This window comes from Fistularia commersonii, chromosome 24 (assembly GCF_037954325.1).
Source record: "Fistularia commersonii isolate RoL2024-O1a breed Wild chromosome 24, RoL_Fcom_v1.0, whole genome shotgun sequence".
Classification (NCBI taxonomy): domain Eukaryota; kingdom Metazoa; phylum Chordata; class Actinopteri; order Syngnathiformes; family Fistulariidae; genus Fistularia; species Fistularia commersonii.
This window is the reverse complement of record NC_141307.1, coordinates 162,135-175,131: the sequence shown is the minus strand read 5'-3', so window position 1 is coordinate 175,131 and position 12,997 is coordinate 162,135. Positions and strand designations below refer to the sequence as shown.

Below are 12,997 nucleotides of genomic sequence, written 5' to 3'. Positions count from 1 at the left end.
TGCAGCTGCACTTTATGAGTTGCACACAAGAAATGAGCAAATGTTGCACGACATCATTTTTCACCCGTGCATTATTACCTTTGGAACAACAGGAGCGTTCAGTATAAAAGGAAACGTTATATTCTAAAAGCTGCCTCCACAACTGTATGGTTGTGGTTCCACAGCTTCTGAAGGTTAAAGGTCAGTTGTTATCATGTCAATAGTTTATTGCTAAATTGGGTTTTGCGGTTCCACAATGTGCACGTCTCTCCCCACAAGTGTTTGGCGGCTGCTCGTTGTGTCTCCACGGCAGGGCGTCACACCTCACTGCAGGACCACATCTTCTGGATGGGTGGATGCTACAAACCACAAATGTCCAAATAAATACATCCACACCACATCTAGCCAGACAAATTCTCCTGTGGTTTCTGTGGAATCCATGGAGAATCTATGTTACATTTATTATTCTATTGCTTGTACTCACTCCTATTTTGGTGAGGTTCACTGAGAATGGGATCGTCAGTGCAGCTGCAGGATAAGGATATGTTTCTCACTTTGTTTCTTTTGTACATCTTGTAATGCTTTGGAAAATGTCATATTCACATAAGGAAGTGGATGAATTCAGCAGCACTGGAAATGGACTCCAGAACTGGAAGGCGGTAAGAAAGACTTTTATTTTGGAAAGGGTTTGATAGCTTTGTGTTTTACCATAGAAAGGAATTTTTCTTTATATGGCAGTCTGATTTTTGTATCTATTATAGCTCTATATTTTGTGATTCCCCTGGCTGAACACGTGTGTTGTATTTACAGTTTCTTTTTATTAAAAAAAAAAGATGAATGGATGGACAGATAGATGGATGACGGATGGACGGACGGACGGATGGATGGATGGATGGATGGTCAGATGTATGTATGTATGTATGTATGGACGGATGGACGGATGTATGGACGGATGCAAGTATGATGGATGGATGGATGGATGGATAGAAGGATGGACGGACGGATGTATGTATGTATGTATGTATGTATGGATGGATAGACGGATGGTCAGATGTATGTATGTATGTATGTATGTATGTATGTATGTATGTATGTATGTATGTATGGATGGTCAGATGTATGTATGTATATATGTATGTATGTATGTATGTATGTATGTATGTATGGATGGATGGATGTATGTATGGATGGATGGATGGACGAATGTATGGACGGATGTATGGACGGATGTAAGTATGATGGATCGATGGATGATAGATGATGGATGGATGGATGGATGGATAGAAGGATGTATGTATGTATGTATGGATGGATGGATGGATAGACGGATGGATGGATGGATGATCGGATGTAAATATGATGGACGGACGGACGGATGGATGGATGGACGGATGAATGGATGGATGGATGGATGGTCAGATGGATGGTCGGATGTAAGTATGATGGATGGATGGATGGATGGATGGATGGATGGATGGATGGATGGATGGATGGATGATGGATGGATGGATGGATGGATGGATGGAGAGAAGGATGGATAGAAGGATGGATAGAAGGATGGCTGGATAGAAGGATGGATAGAATGATGGATGGATAGAAGGATGGACGGACGGATGTTACAAACTAACGGGTGAACGTGGCGGACAGGCGGTCATTCGGATTGCGCCCACCTACGTCATCACGTCGACCCCCACGTTACGTCGTTGTGTGGCGTCATCGACAGGCGACGGAGAATTCGCTGCGCAGTTGTTAATTTTCGGGGAAGTTTGTCCGGATCCGACCCACCGCTCAGCCCCGGGAAACCGAGTTCAGAACCGGAAAAGAACCGCACAAGCCGGGCCCGGGATTCGGCCCAAGTCTCCCTCAGTCCCGGCTCTGTGGCTGGGGATGTTTTCCAAGTGAGGGCGCGTTAGTGGCTAACAGCCAGCACCGTTAGCCGCCGTTAGCCTGGTACTTCTTCGTCCCGCAGAGCGCTGAAACTCCATGGAGTTTCCCGGAGTAGGCGCCGCAGGGGCGGGGGCGGGGGGCAGCAACGTCCCGGCCTTCCTCACTAAGCTCTGGACCCTGGTGGAGGATCCGGACACCGACGAGCTCATCTGCTGGAGCGCGGTAGGGAGTTCACTCCGCTCGGCCGAATTGAGCCCGCGGAGCCGGCGCTTTAAGCTAGTTTGGCTCAACTTCACACACTCCGTTAGCTGCTAGCAGTTAGCAGTTAGCATCCGAAGGTCCATTTCGACCCAACCGACACCATCCGGTGGGGCGTGTGTACGGTCCGAACGAGTTTTTAAGGACAGTTTAGTCAAAGTGAAGGATATCTGCTGAGTCCGTGGGTAGTGTGTTTGTGTGAAGCTCTCAAATGGACAGTTTAGGATGGACTGTGTACCTCAAGGACCCCCGTGAACTCTCCCGTGTTCTTTGTGTTCTTCAGAGTGGAACCAGCTTCCATGTGTTTGATCAGGGCCGCTTCTCAAAGGAGGTTCTACCAAAGTTTTTCAAGCACAATAATATGGCCAGCTTCATCCGCCAGCTCAACATGTGTAAGTGCCGCTTCTGGCTCAGGGTTTTCGGAGATGATCACAAGTTCCAACTCAGGTTGTCCCTGCAGATGGATTCCGGAAGGTGGTCCACATCGAACAGGGGGGTCTCCTGAAACCCGAACGGGACGACACGGAGTTCCAGCACCCATTCTTCCTCCAGGGACAATCGCCTTTATTGGAGAACATCAAGCGCAAAGTCACTGCAGTATGTTATCACTCGTGTGTGTGTGTGTAAATGTATGAGTGCATGAGCACGTGTGTGTGTGTGTGTGTGTGGGGAGGAGGAAGGTTGCCATCTAACCATGTGTGTGTGCTCATGGCTTCAGGTGTCATCCGGACGGTCAGAAGAAGTGAAACTCTCGGCAGACGACGTGAACAAGATCCTGAGTGACGTCCAGCTGATGAAGGGGAAGCAGGAGACCATCGACTCAAGGATCAATGCCATGAAACAGTGAGCAGGATTTAGACCGGACTGGACCGGACCGGGTCTGGGTGGAGTAGGAAAGACCAGGATGTTTCCCCGGTGTTCTGGACCGGACTGTAACTCGGTCGGGTCAAAGTAAACAGATCTGTGACCACCGGATCTTTTTTCATTTATATTGACGCATTCAGAAGACAAAGCGTCAGGAAAGTGTTTGCAGCGGGCTCTGACCTCCGACCTCTGTATGTCCATATCAGACATTAGAATAGCCACACACTGCGTGGACATGCACACGTATGTGCACGCACCTCATGAGCACCATTGGATTTGCACGTGAATTTTTTCTCGTGTAAAATGAAGGTGTGGATTAGTCGTCGTATAGGTTTGAAAGCCAGGACTGGGGTTCACGTGGAATAGGAGCCGATGGCAAGTGGAAAGCGTCTTATCGTGCACGTACGTGTGTTTCAGTGAGAACGAGGCCCTGTGGAGGGAAGTGGCCACCCTGAGGCAGAAACACGTCCAGCAGCAGAAGGTCGTCAACAAGGTAACGTGTCGACACGACATCGATGTGCCACAGAATCCAGACCCACGACAAGTCTCAGCCTCTGAGCATCGCGACAATGTCATCCTCTCTTTGTTTAGTTGATCGAGTTCCTGGTGTCGCTCGTCCACTCCAACAGGATCAAGGGGGTCAAAAGGAAAATGTATGTAGAGATACTGCAAATGTGACAGCACTTGTACTGCAAAGCTCAATGCGGATACTGGAAAGACGTACTGACTTTGGCATCGTCTAAGTCAGGGGTCGGCAACCCGTAACACCCAAAGAGCCATTTAGACCCGGTTTCCTCGGAAAAGAAAACACTAAGAGCGGCAATTACTTTTTGACGTCTAAAATAAAGGTACCACTGTATATATTGCTTTTTATTACCTTTACACTTTGTATAAACAAGTGTGTAGTGTGTTGCTTCTGAAATTCACAAAGTATTACGGAGAAAATTAAATCTTATTTATGTATTGAAGTCATTTTGAGCTTTGGGCTTTCAGAGTGTGTAGCGGAGCCTTGACCTGAATTTTAAAAATAAATCGGTAAAAAAATCACTGTGTCAGTAAACAATAAAAGATAAATATTTGCAAAATATCTTCATAAATATTTATTTTACCTGGTTTATAGGACTTCTGCTCCTGAACTCCTGCGCACAGCATCTGCAAATCGGGACTTTACCGGCGGGCGGGTCTACCGGCTTCCACCAGTGTGATGTTATTTTGAGCGGCGAAAAATAATATTTTATTTAATATTTCAAGATCACAATAATCTTCCAACTTAGAACTGAAAGTTAAAAAAAGGAATTAACACAAATGAAATATTCTTCAATTAAATATTTATGATATATTTTCCTAAGCCACTCAGAGCCGCAGTGTAAAGATGGAAGAGCCGCATGGGTTGCCGACCCCTGGTATAAGTTAAAGTGTAGAAGGCCAGCCCATAATATGTCCGTCAGTGCTACACTACTAAACCGCGGTACGACCAGACAGTACCACGGCAGTGGAAGCCGTGTACTCCACGGTGCTCCGCGTTGTAACGCCGTTATTATCAGCACCGCTTGTGTCCTCTTCCAGCCCCCTGATGCTCGGGGACTCCGGCTCCGCCCACTCACTACCAAAGTACAGCCGACAGTTTTCGTTAGAGCACATGCAGGTAAGGGCGTCCTGTGGGCTCGCCGTCGGGGTCGCTGTTCACCTCGTCCGCCGACGTGGCTCCCGCCGTTTGTGCGCAGGCCCCCGCGGGTATGTTTGCCGACGCCCCCGTCACCTCTGGACCGATCATCTCAGACATCACAGAGGTGGCGACTCCCGCCGCGCACGACGTCGCCGGCGACTGTCCGGAAGCGGGGTGAGACGCCTCACGTCGGAGTCCCGTCCCGTTCGCCGTTGCGGACGAGCGTCTGATTCCGGGCCTTCTTCCCTCAGGGTGTCCTGTCCCGTGAAGGAGGAGCTGCCCAGTCCCGCCCCGGAGGCCGGGCTCACCCCCGTGGACACGCCCCTGTCTCCCACCACCTTCATCAATTCCATCCTGCAGGAGCACGAGACCCCCCCCCTCACCAATCAGCAGCCAGGTGCCGACCGCACGCCACGCATTCGCCGCTGTCGACGAGGCGCGGACGTCTAACGTGTGTCTTCTAAACAGCTTCGTCCATCGTGGTGATGAGCCCCGTCCCCGCCAGCCCCCCCACGCCACCCGACCCCGAACCGGGCCAGCACCAGTGCCAGACCGTGGCCTGCATCGACAGGTGAGGCGCGAGCTGCCGCTCGTTGAAAGCTCACGGGCCGGACCGCCGTCTTCTCCGTTGCCATGGCGATGCTCATTCGCTCCCGTCTCCTCGCTTTGGCGGGTCGGAGGTTATGATCGCGTTTTCCTGTTTGAGCTGACCCCGCTTTGTCCAGCTGCAGTGCTAGCGTTAGCATCTGGAGTTGGTTTGGAGGCGCGTTTGTCTGTCGGGGTCACGAGTCACAGCGGAGTCACATGGAGTCCCAGGCAGCTCCTCACTTGAACCAGAGGTCATCACCTGCTAACGTGTGTGTGTGTGTGTGTGTGTGTGTGTGTGTGTGTGTGTGTGTGTGTGTGTGTGTGTGTGTGTGTGTGTGTGTGTGTGTGTGTGTGTGTGTGTGTGTGTGTGTGTGTGTGTGTGTGTGTGTGTGTGTGTGTGTGTGTGAGACATGCTCAACAGGTCTGAGCTGTCAGAGCATGTTGAATTGATGGACAACAGCCTGGAGAACCTTCAGACCGTCTTGAACAATCAAACCATCACCTTTGAATCTTCTCCACTCATGGAGGTCAGTGTCTCCGGCCTCTGGAGTTGTCATGGATGTAGCAGGTCCCGTGACCGCATGACCATGGCGTCATGGCGTGTCAGGTGACCTGTCGTCGTGATGTGGCGGGGGTAGTAACATGTCATGTGACCTCCGTCTGCAGTTCTTCAGCACCTCCTGTCCGTCCGGAGACTTCGACCTCGACACGTTGACCACTGTGAGTAGACGACGCAACGATAAGAGCCAGATGACGTGATGTCACTTCCTGCTGATGTGCAGTCGCTGTCTCCTCACAGCTGCTGTCTGACGAGGCTCCTAAAGGAAGTGACTTCAGTAGCATCACATCGAATGCTGGTGAGACACACACACACACACACACACATGCCCACTGTTCTCACAAAATGATCAGATATGCATTTCGTCGTCTGTGAAAAATCTATCTGCGCTATCACCATGGTAACCCCACGCTCCGCTCCGATTGGCCCAGGCAAGCAGCTGGTGCAGTACATGCCCCAGGCGCTGGATCCGAGCGGCCTCGGGGACGGCGGCGCCGACCTGCCGTCCCTCCTGGAGCTGGAGGGCGAGCCGTTCTTCAGCCCCGCCCCCGACGGCGAGGCCGCATCGCAGCTGGACGCGGGTCTCTGACAGCGGCGGTGGCGAGAGCGGCGGCGACAGCGTACTGACATCACAACAGACTAACTGTCCATCAGTAGGTGAAAGACGAATGCAGTTTCTACGTCTTCTTCTCTTTTTATTTTAGCTTCCAAATTCAAGCCCGTGGAGTTTCCCTGCGCCCGCGCTGTCACAGGAAGCCTTTCCACGGGAGATATGAAGAGAATATTTTTATGACGATTTATTTATCCTGTAACCATGGAAACAAACCCCGCCCAGTGGAGCGTTGTGTACCATCACTATGGATCCATAATAAAAAGTTTGTGCGTGAAGGTCGGCGTCCTCTGTGTCCTGGCCCGGAGCGGCCGCTCAGATCCTGCGCCGCCGAAGAGCCTCGCCGGACGCAACGTGCTTGCAAAGCTTTTATTTCAAAGGAGCATCCATGAGTCGTGCCATGTTTGGCCGGGGTCAAAGGTCACGGAGGCCCGACCCGCCGTCGGCGAGGTTATCATTGACGAGCGTGTCGCAGCTTGATGTTCAAAATAGATGGAAGCTTTTATTGCGGCGCTCACAAGGTATTGTACATATTGATGATGTCACTTCCCGTACGATGTCATATGAGGGTGTTTCTACTCGGGCGTACTTAAATACTTCAGATCCCCTGCGGCGGGCCGGGGCTACGACTACAGGGAGGGGAGGGGCTTCCTGGGCCTGGCTGGCTGGGCCTCACACTGGAACTGGTAGCGCAGGAATCGAACCCGCGGCTTGATGTGGAAGTCAGCAGGAATCCTCCAGTTCCACATTTTCTGCACCTGCAAGATGGAACGGGACACACTTGAGATGGTCTGGAGGTCTGGACCTGCAGTGTGACGGACTGAAGGTCTGGACCTGCAGTGTGACCGTCCGAAGGTCTGGACCTGCAGTGTGACCGTCCGAAGGTCTGGACCTGCAGTGTGACCGTCCGAAGGTCTGGACCTGCAGTGTGACGGACTGAAGGTCCGGACCTGCAGTGTGACGGACTGAAGGTCCGGACCTGCAGTGTGACCTTCTGGAGGTCTGGACCTGCAGTGTGACGTTCTGGAGGTCCGGACCTGCAGTGTGACCTTCTGGAGGTCCGGACCTGCAGTGTGACGTTCTGAAGGTCCGGACCTGCAGTGTGACCGTCCGAAGGTCCGGACCTGCAGTGTGACCGTCCGAAGGTCTGGACCTGCAGTGTGACGGACTGAAGGTCTGGACCTGCAGTGTGACCTTCTGGAGGTCTGGACCTGCAGTGTGACGGACTGAAGGTCTGGACCTGCAGTGTGACCGTCCGAAGGTCTGGACCTGCAGTGTGACCTTCTGGAGGTCTGGACCTGCAGTGTGACGGACTGAAGGTCCGGACCTGCAGTGTGACGTTCTGGAGGTCCGGACCTGCAGTGTGACGTTCTGGAGGTCCGGACCTGCAGTGTGACCTTCTGGAGGTCCGGACCTGCAGTGTGACCTTCTGAAGGTCTGGACCTGCAGTGTGACGGACCGAAGGCCAGGACCTGGAGATACTTCTTTGAAGGACAGAAGAAGCGGTAGAGAAACTTGGAGAACCCTCCTCCCTGGCTCTGCGGCACCTGTACGTCTGTGAACGTCATAAGGATCCTTGCAGCTTCACGTCACCGGTGAAGTCCATCTCCGTCAGGGCTTAAGGTCACAGAAGCCCTCAGAGGACTGGTCTGCGCCCTCATCATCTCACTCCAGCAGTAGTATCTCAATGTCTTCATGTTCAGGAAATAGTCTTGCTGACTCCATGGGTTTTGGAATTTGGAGAAGTGTCTCCTGCTGACGCTCAGGTCACAGTGGACCGTCGCCTCCCGCACGGGTCAGCTGACGAAAGACCAATCATTGTGCTCTGTTGAGAGGATGGAAGTAAGAACCTTCTGGAAATCCAGGCCCTGATATAAACTCAAGGAGCTTCAAAGTTTTCTCCAATTGCAAGTAGTTTGAAGATGTTCTCAGACTCGATGCGGTGACGTCCCAGACTCAGAGCTTTGTCGCCCTCCAGTGGAGAATCCGAGCTCCAACGCTCTTCAGGCCCGTCCGTCACTGAGGTCTTGATGTTTTTGTTATATAGTTGTTATTATATTTGATGTGCCAGGCTGCTGAGACACAGCTTGTAATTTCATGTCAGCCAATCAGCAGCCATGACGGGTCTATCTCCGACGGGTCTGGTTGTCATGACAACCTAAAAGGTTCAGGACTCACCTTCAGGACCCTGACCAGATGGGTTGTACTGTTCAGTAGCGGAACCTGCGGAGAACAAGCAGAACCAAGAGTACGGAAAAAGATGCTTTCAGCACCTGGTCTCAGCGGAGCTCAGTTCCAGAACCTTCAACAAGAACTTCACCGGTAGAAGCCATGTCTATTGGAGAAACTCACCAGCTGTCAGGGTTTGAGTTGTGATGGGTTGATGACCTGGAACGACACACACACACACACACACACACACACACACGCACACGCTAACTTGAACACGTCTCTTCTCTGCTGGGGTCAAAGGTGAAATTCCGAACGGCTCCAGACTCACTGGACTCCAGGCCACTTCCTGTTGGACCTCCTGAAAATACAATCCAGACAGAGGGTTATGAGGACACCTTTGACCCCTGACCCACCTCACATCCCATAAATCTGTCTCACCTGTGATCGTCCCTGTGGATTCTGTCGGCACGGTAACCAGGTCTGTGTGGGAGGGGCCACCTGAAGCTGGAGAAGAGATGGCCAGGGGAGGCAAACAGCTCACACAGACATGATGTCAGCAGGAAGTGGCTTTACCTGCCCGTGTGAAGCCCCGCCCGCCTGCCGTTTCCGTGACGACCACTTGCAAGGCCTCTGTAACAGGTCCATGTGTGACAGGAAGCACTCTTCCGTGGATGAAGAAGGGACGGACCGGCCTTACCTGTGACCTCCTGGGTAGCACCTGAAGCTGCAGCCCAGGGCAGAAGACCGTCAGTCCTTCTGAAGTTTGATCGGGTCATCGTGGATCATCTTACCTGGAACGTCCACGTGAAGACTGGTGACCGGCTCGGCGCCTCCTGCAGAAACCATCAGACCGTCAGGACACAGATAATACTGAAACAGGCGGCTCGAGAAGGTCCTCAAAACATCCCCGCTGGTTTCCAGAACATTCCCTGGGTCGGCGTGAAGCTCTGGTTTCATCTAGGAAACCGTTTCCAACATATTATAGATCATCTCGCAGCAACCTTCTTCGTGTTCTACCACAATTTACAGACATTTACTGACATGTTTTAAACAGGATGCGCTGTAAAACCCCGCCCATGTTTTGGAAACATCGTGGAGGTGCTTTCTGAAGTTCCAAAGGGAATGTTTACCTCTGTTCAAGTCGGTCAGCTGAGTCTGTCGGCCGTTTCCTAGGAGACGCAGACATCGAGAGTTCAAATGAAACTTCCATCTCAGGTGAACAGAGATTAAATCAAGCCAAAGGTTACAACCGGCACCACTTGTGGTGGAGGAGTCTACATGTCCCAGAGGTTCCTTGAGCTAATGTTTTGGGACTTGGGGCCCCGGTAGAGTCATCCGAAGCAACGGTCCTGCGTGAAGGACCCGACACTGTGGCTCAGATGATGAGAAAACAAAATGGATTGAGTTTTCCCTCACGCAGCACCGAGACCCTGGGACTCCCCTCAGGAGGAAGGTTTTGGGGTGGTGATGGATGGTGGCAGGGCGCTGCTCGAATGGACTACCAGGTCGCCCCCCTTCCCATGGGCTCACAACCTGTGGACTTGCACCCCTAACTCTGGGGCTGAAGTCATGGTGGCACCTGGACTGGATGAGATCTGCCCTGAGTTCCCCAAGGCTCTGGATGTTGTAGGACTGTCATGGCTGACATGCCTCTGCAGCACCGTGGAGGGCAGTGTCTCCGGATTGGCAGAGGTGGTGATCCCCCTCTTACGATGGGGGTAACGCTCCTCTGCCGCCCTGGAAAGGTCTACTCGGGGGGTGCTTGAGAGGAGGGTCCACCGGACAGTCGAACCTCAGATCCAGACGGAGCAGTGTGGATTTGGTCCTTGAAGTTGAACATCGGCCCCCCTCCATGTTCTCGGCAGGGTCCTCGAGGGTGCAAGGAAGTTTGTCCGACCAGTCTACAAGTGTTTTGTGGACCTAGAAAATGGTCTGGACCACATCCTGTGGAGTTGCTCTGGGAGCTCAGGGTACCGTATCCTGTAATAAGGGTCATTCGGTTCCACGTAGGATCGAGCACGGCACACGTTTCCGGCATCGAGTCGGATTAATTTCCCTCTGGGGTGTCGATTCTTTTTGGGCAGATGTGGTCCTGTTGGCTTCATCAGACTGATCATTAGACTGATCTGTCACTGGAGTGGTTCGCAGCCAACTGTGGAGTATCTGGGGTGTGAGGTTCAGCACCATCCAACCCGAGGCCGTGATCTTCAATGGGAAAGCATAGGAGTGCCCCCTCTTGGTTAGATGTTTGGACCTCACCAAGTGGAGGAGTTCAAGTACCTCTAAGTGGTGTTCAGGAGTGAGTGAAGAACTGGGAGATGGACGGGTTGATGATGGAGCTTCCTCCTCAAAGTGTCCAGGCAATTAGGTGAAGAGATCGGCCATCCAGGAAGAGCTCAGAATGGAGCTGCTGCTCCTCATCTTCCAGAAGGGCTGGATGAGGACGCCTCCCTCAGGACGTGTTCTGGGCATGTTCCTCCACCCTGGAGGTAGGAAAACCCAAGGCATACCACGGTGCTGGACCAGGAGTGCCTCAGGAGTCTCCCAGAAGAGCTGGAAGAAGAGGCCGGGGAGAAGGAGGTCTGAGACTCCTGGTATGGGGCAGCAGATGATCCCTGGTCTGTTCAACGCTTCAATGAAAGTTGACTTCAGAGGTTTTCCAGGTGAGCTGCCACATTTGTGTCAGAACACAGGAGAAGAACTATAATGGGACTATTAGGAAGCTTCTTATCAGAGCCTTAGACCTTCACAGTCTGGAGTCTGGACCTTCACAGAAGGTCTCGAAATGAACGTCTGCGTCCCGAGAGCTGATGGGCCTCAACCTTCTGTGGATTCTTTAAATAGAGAAAAGGATTTAACTCGGGCTTTTCATGCGTCGTGAAACTTTCCCTCCAAGAAAACATCCGGCGTACAGTTTGTCTCGGGTCGGTGGCCATTTGTGAGGAGGACGGTGGAAACACCAGGTTCTCAGATCAGAAGGAAGAGTCCGCCTTACATTTCTGCCCTGGATTGCATCCCATTACGGCAGTCGGCTTCAGATTGGTACGAGTTTGGGGCTGAGGGTCAATCCTGAGGTGTTTCGTCTGGTCTCGGAGATTTAGAGACCTTTATCGGATCAGTCTGTGGAAGATCTCAGTCTCCCAGGTCAGGGCGGATTCTCGTCGAGATCTTCTTGTCTCGGGAACTGGTCTGGAACGTCTTGGCTTGAAGACGTTCCTGCCCTTAAAGAGGCTTCTTCACTTCTGATGGCCTGTCGGGTGTTTCCTCATGTAGCTGCTCATTAGAAGTGAAGAAGCCTCTGGGACGAGGTGAAACCTCTTCCAGACAAGACCTTCACCTCCACTCGCCTCAACGAGAAGATTTCCACAAGTCAGCATCAAATGAGATCTGTCAGGAACATCACCGCATGGTCAGCCTGTTTGGATTCACCGTTTTTTTCCTTGTGAGCGCCGCCCTGCGGCCACGGGACTGACGACGATGAAGATGATGAAGATGATGAAGATGATGAAGATGATGAAGATGATGAAGACAGCGCCGGCGAAGCTGAGGAAGACAAACTCAAATCAGTGCTCCGACGATTTCGTCCTCCAGACTTTGTTCAGAGTTAACTTGTCAACGACGCCTCTGGGGTTGGAGACGCAGAGACGACCATGCGACAACGCTTCCTGTCAGGTGACCTCCGACGCCAGAGGAGCTCCGACCTGAAGGCTCGGCCTCCTCAGAAGGTCTTACCTGCCTGCGCCGCCGAAGGGGCGGAGCCTAAGATGGCCGCGGAGGAGAGCTGCTCCCGTCCTGATTGGTCGGCGCTCATGTCATAGTGATGATGGGAACCTCCGTCACCAGAAGAAGAAGAAGAAGAAGGTCAGGATGATCTTTGATTGTTAGATGACCATGATGACCAACATCACTGATCAATAACTAAGCATGAAGTCCGTCGTTCAGTCCCGGAGGATCAGCTGATCTTCATCCTTCTACCGTTGCAGATCAGAACCAACCTGCAGCAGCGTCCGGACCCACAGCGACACCTGGAAGACAGTTGGACGCGTCAGAGCTGCGGTCAGGAGACCTTCTGCAGGTGAGTCCAGAAACATCTCCTTACCGGTGGCGTCCAGCGCAGGGGGCGGAGCCGTGGGACCTGGACAGGAAACACGAGATCAGCGGACGCTCGCAAGGTCCGACCGCCGCGATTCTACAACCCGGCCTTCTGGAGCCAAACCAGGACTTTTGGAGGTTCCTGGAATGTTATCCTTGTTTCCATGGGAACGGCAGAAGATCTCCGAAGCTCAAAGGATTCTCAAAGAATCAGCCAGCGAGGAGGTACGGAACGTCCCGCTGCTACCGTTTCTTCTGCAGACTTTAAAAGGCTTTAGCTTCGGACACGATCAATATTTGACAATGACCAATCAAATCCAAC

General features: G+C 52.3%; 1 protein-coding gene and 1 long non-coding RNA gene across 3 annotated transcripts; one reads left to right on the top strand and one right to left on the bottom strand.

Moving 5' to 3' along the window:
- Nucleotides 1-1,681: 1,681 nt before the first annotated feature.
- hsf1 (heat shock transcription factor 1) lies at nt 1,682-6,689 on the top strand. 2 transcript variants are annotated; one of them, XM_086171514.1, is made up of 15 exons: nt 1,692-2,088; nt 2,408-2,516; nt 2,585-2,721; nt 2,843-2,967; nt 3,406-3,481; nt 3,580-3,641; nt 4,555-4,633; nt 4,713-4,828; nt 4,906-5,051; nt 5,123-5,225; nt 5,664-5,769; nt 5,909-5,962; nt 6,042-6,099; nt 6,233-6,421; nt 6,506-6,689. In XM_086171514.1, the coding sequence occupies exons 1-14, from the start codon at nt 1,963-1,965 to the stop codon at nt 6,388-6,390; spliced, it is 1,455 nt and encodes a 484-aa protein (XP_086027640.1). In that variant the 5' UTR covers nt 1,692-1,962; the 3' UTR covers nt 6,391-6,421; nt 6,506-6,689. The 2 variants fall into 2 exon arrangements, with proteins under 2 accessions (XP_086027639.1, XP_086027640.1); XM_086171513.1 differs by having other exon boundaries at nt 1,682-2,088; nt 6,233-6,689.
- A 200-nt stretch (nt 6,690-6,889) lies between these two features.
- LOC147219517 (uncharacterized) lies at nt 6,890-8,932 on the bottom strand. Its single transcript, XR_015108019.1, has 4 exons — nt 8,912-8,932; nt 8,764-8,799; nt 8,590-8,634; nt 6,890-7,169 (listed from the first exon to the last, which is right to left on the bottom strand). It is a non-coding gene; the product is annotated as an uncharacterized LOC147219517 (long non-coding RNA).
- Nucleotides 8,933-12,997: the final 4,065 nt, after the last annotated feature.

Excerpts from the sequence above, each read along its gene's own strand:
- hsf1 (XM_086171513.1), top strand. The coding sequence starts at position 1,963 with ATGGAGTTTCCCGGAGTAGGCGCCGCAGGGGCGGGGGCGGGGGGCAGC. Across the intron at positions 2,517-2,584 it reads CATCCGCCAGCTCAACATGT|ATGGATTCCGGAAGGTGGTC; the intron begins GTAAGTGCCGCT and ends TTGTCCCTGCAG. Across the intron at positions 6,100-6,232 it reads TAGCATCACATCGAATGCTG|GCAAGCAGCTGGTGCAGTAC; the intron begins GTGAGACACACA and ends CGATTGGCCCAG.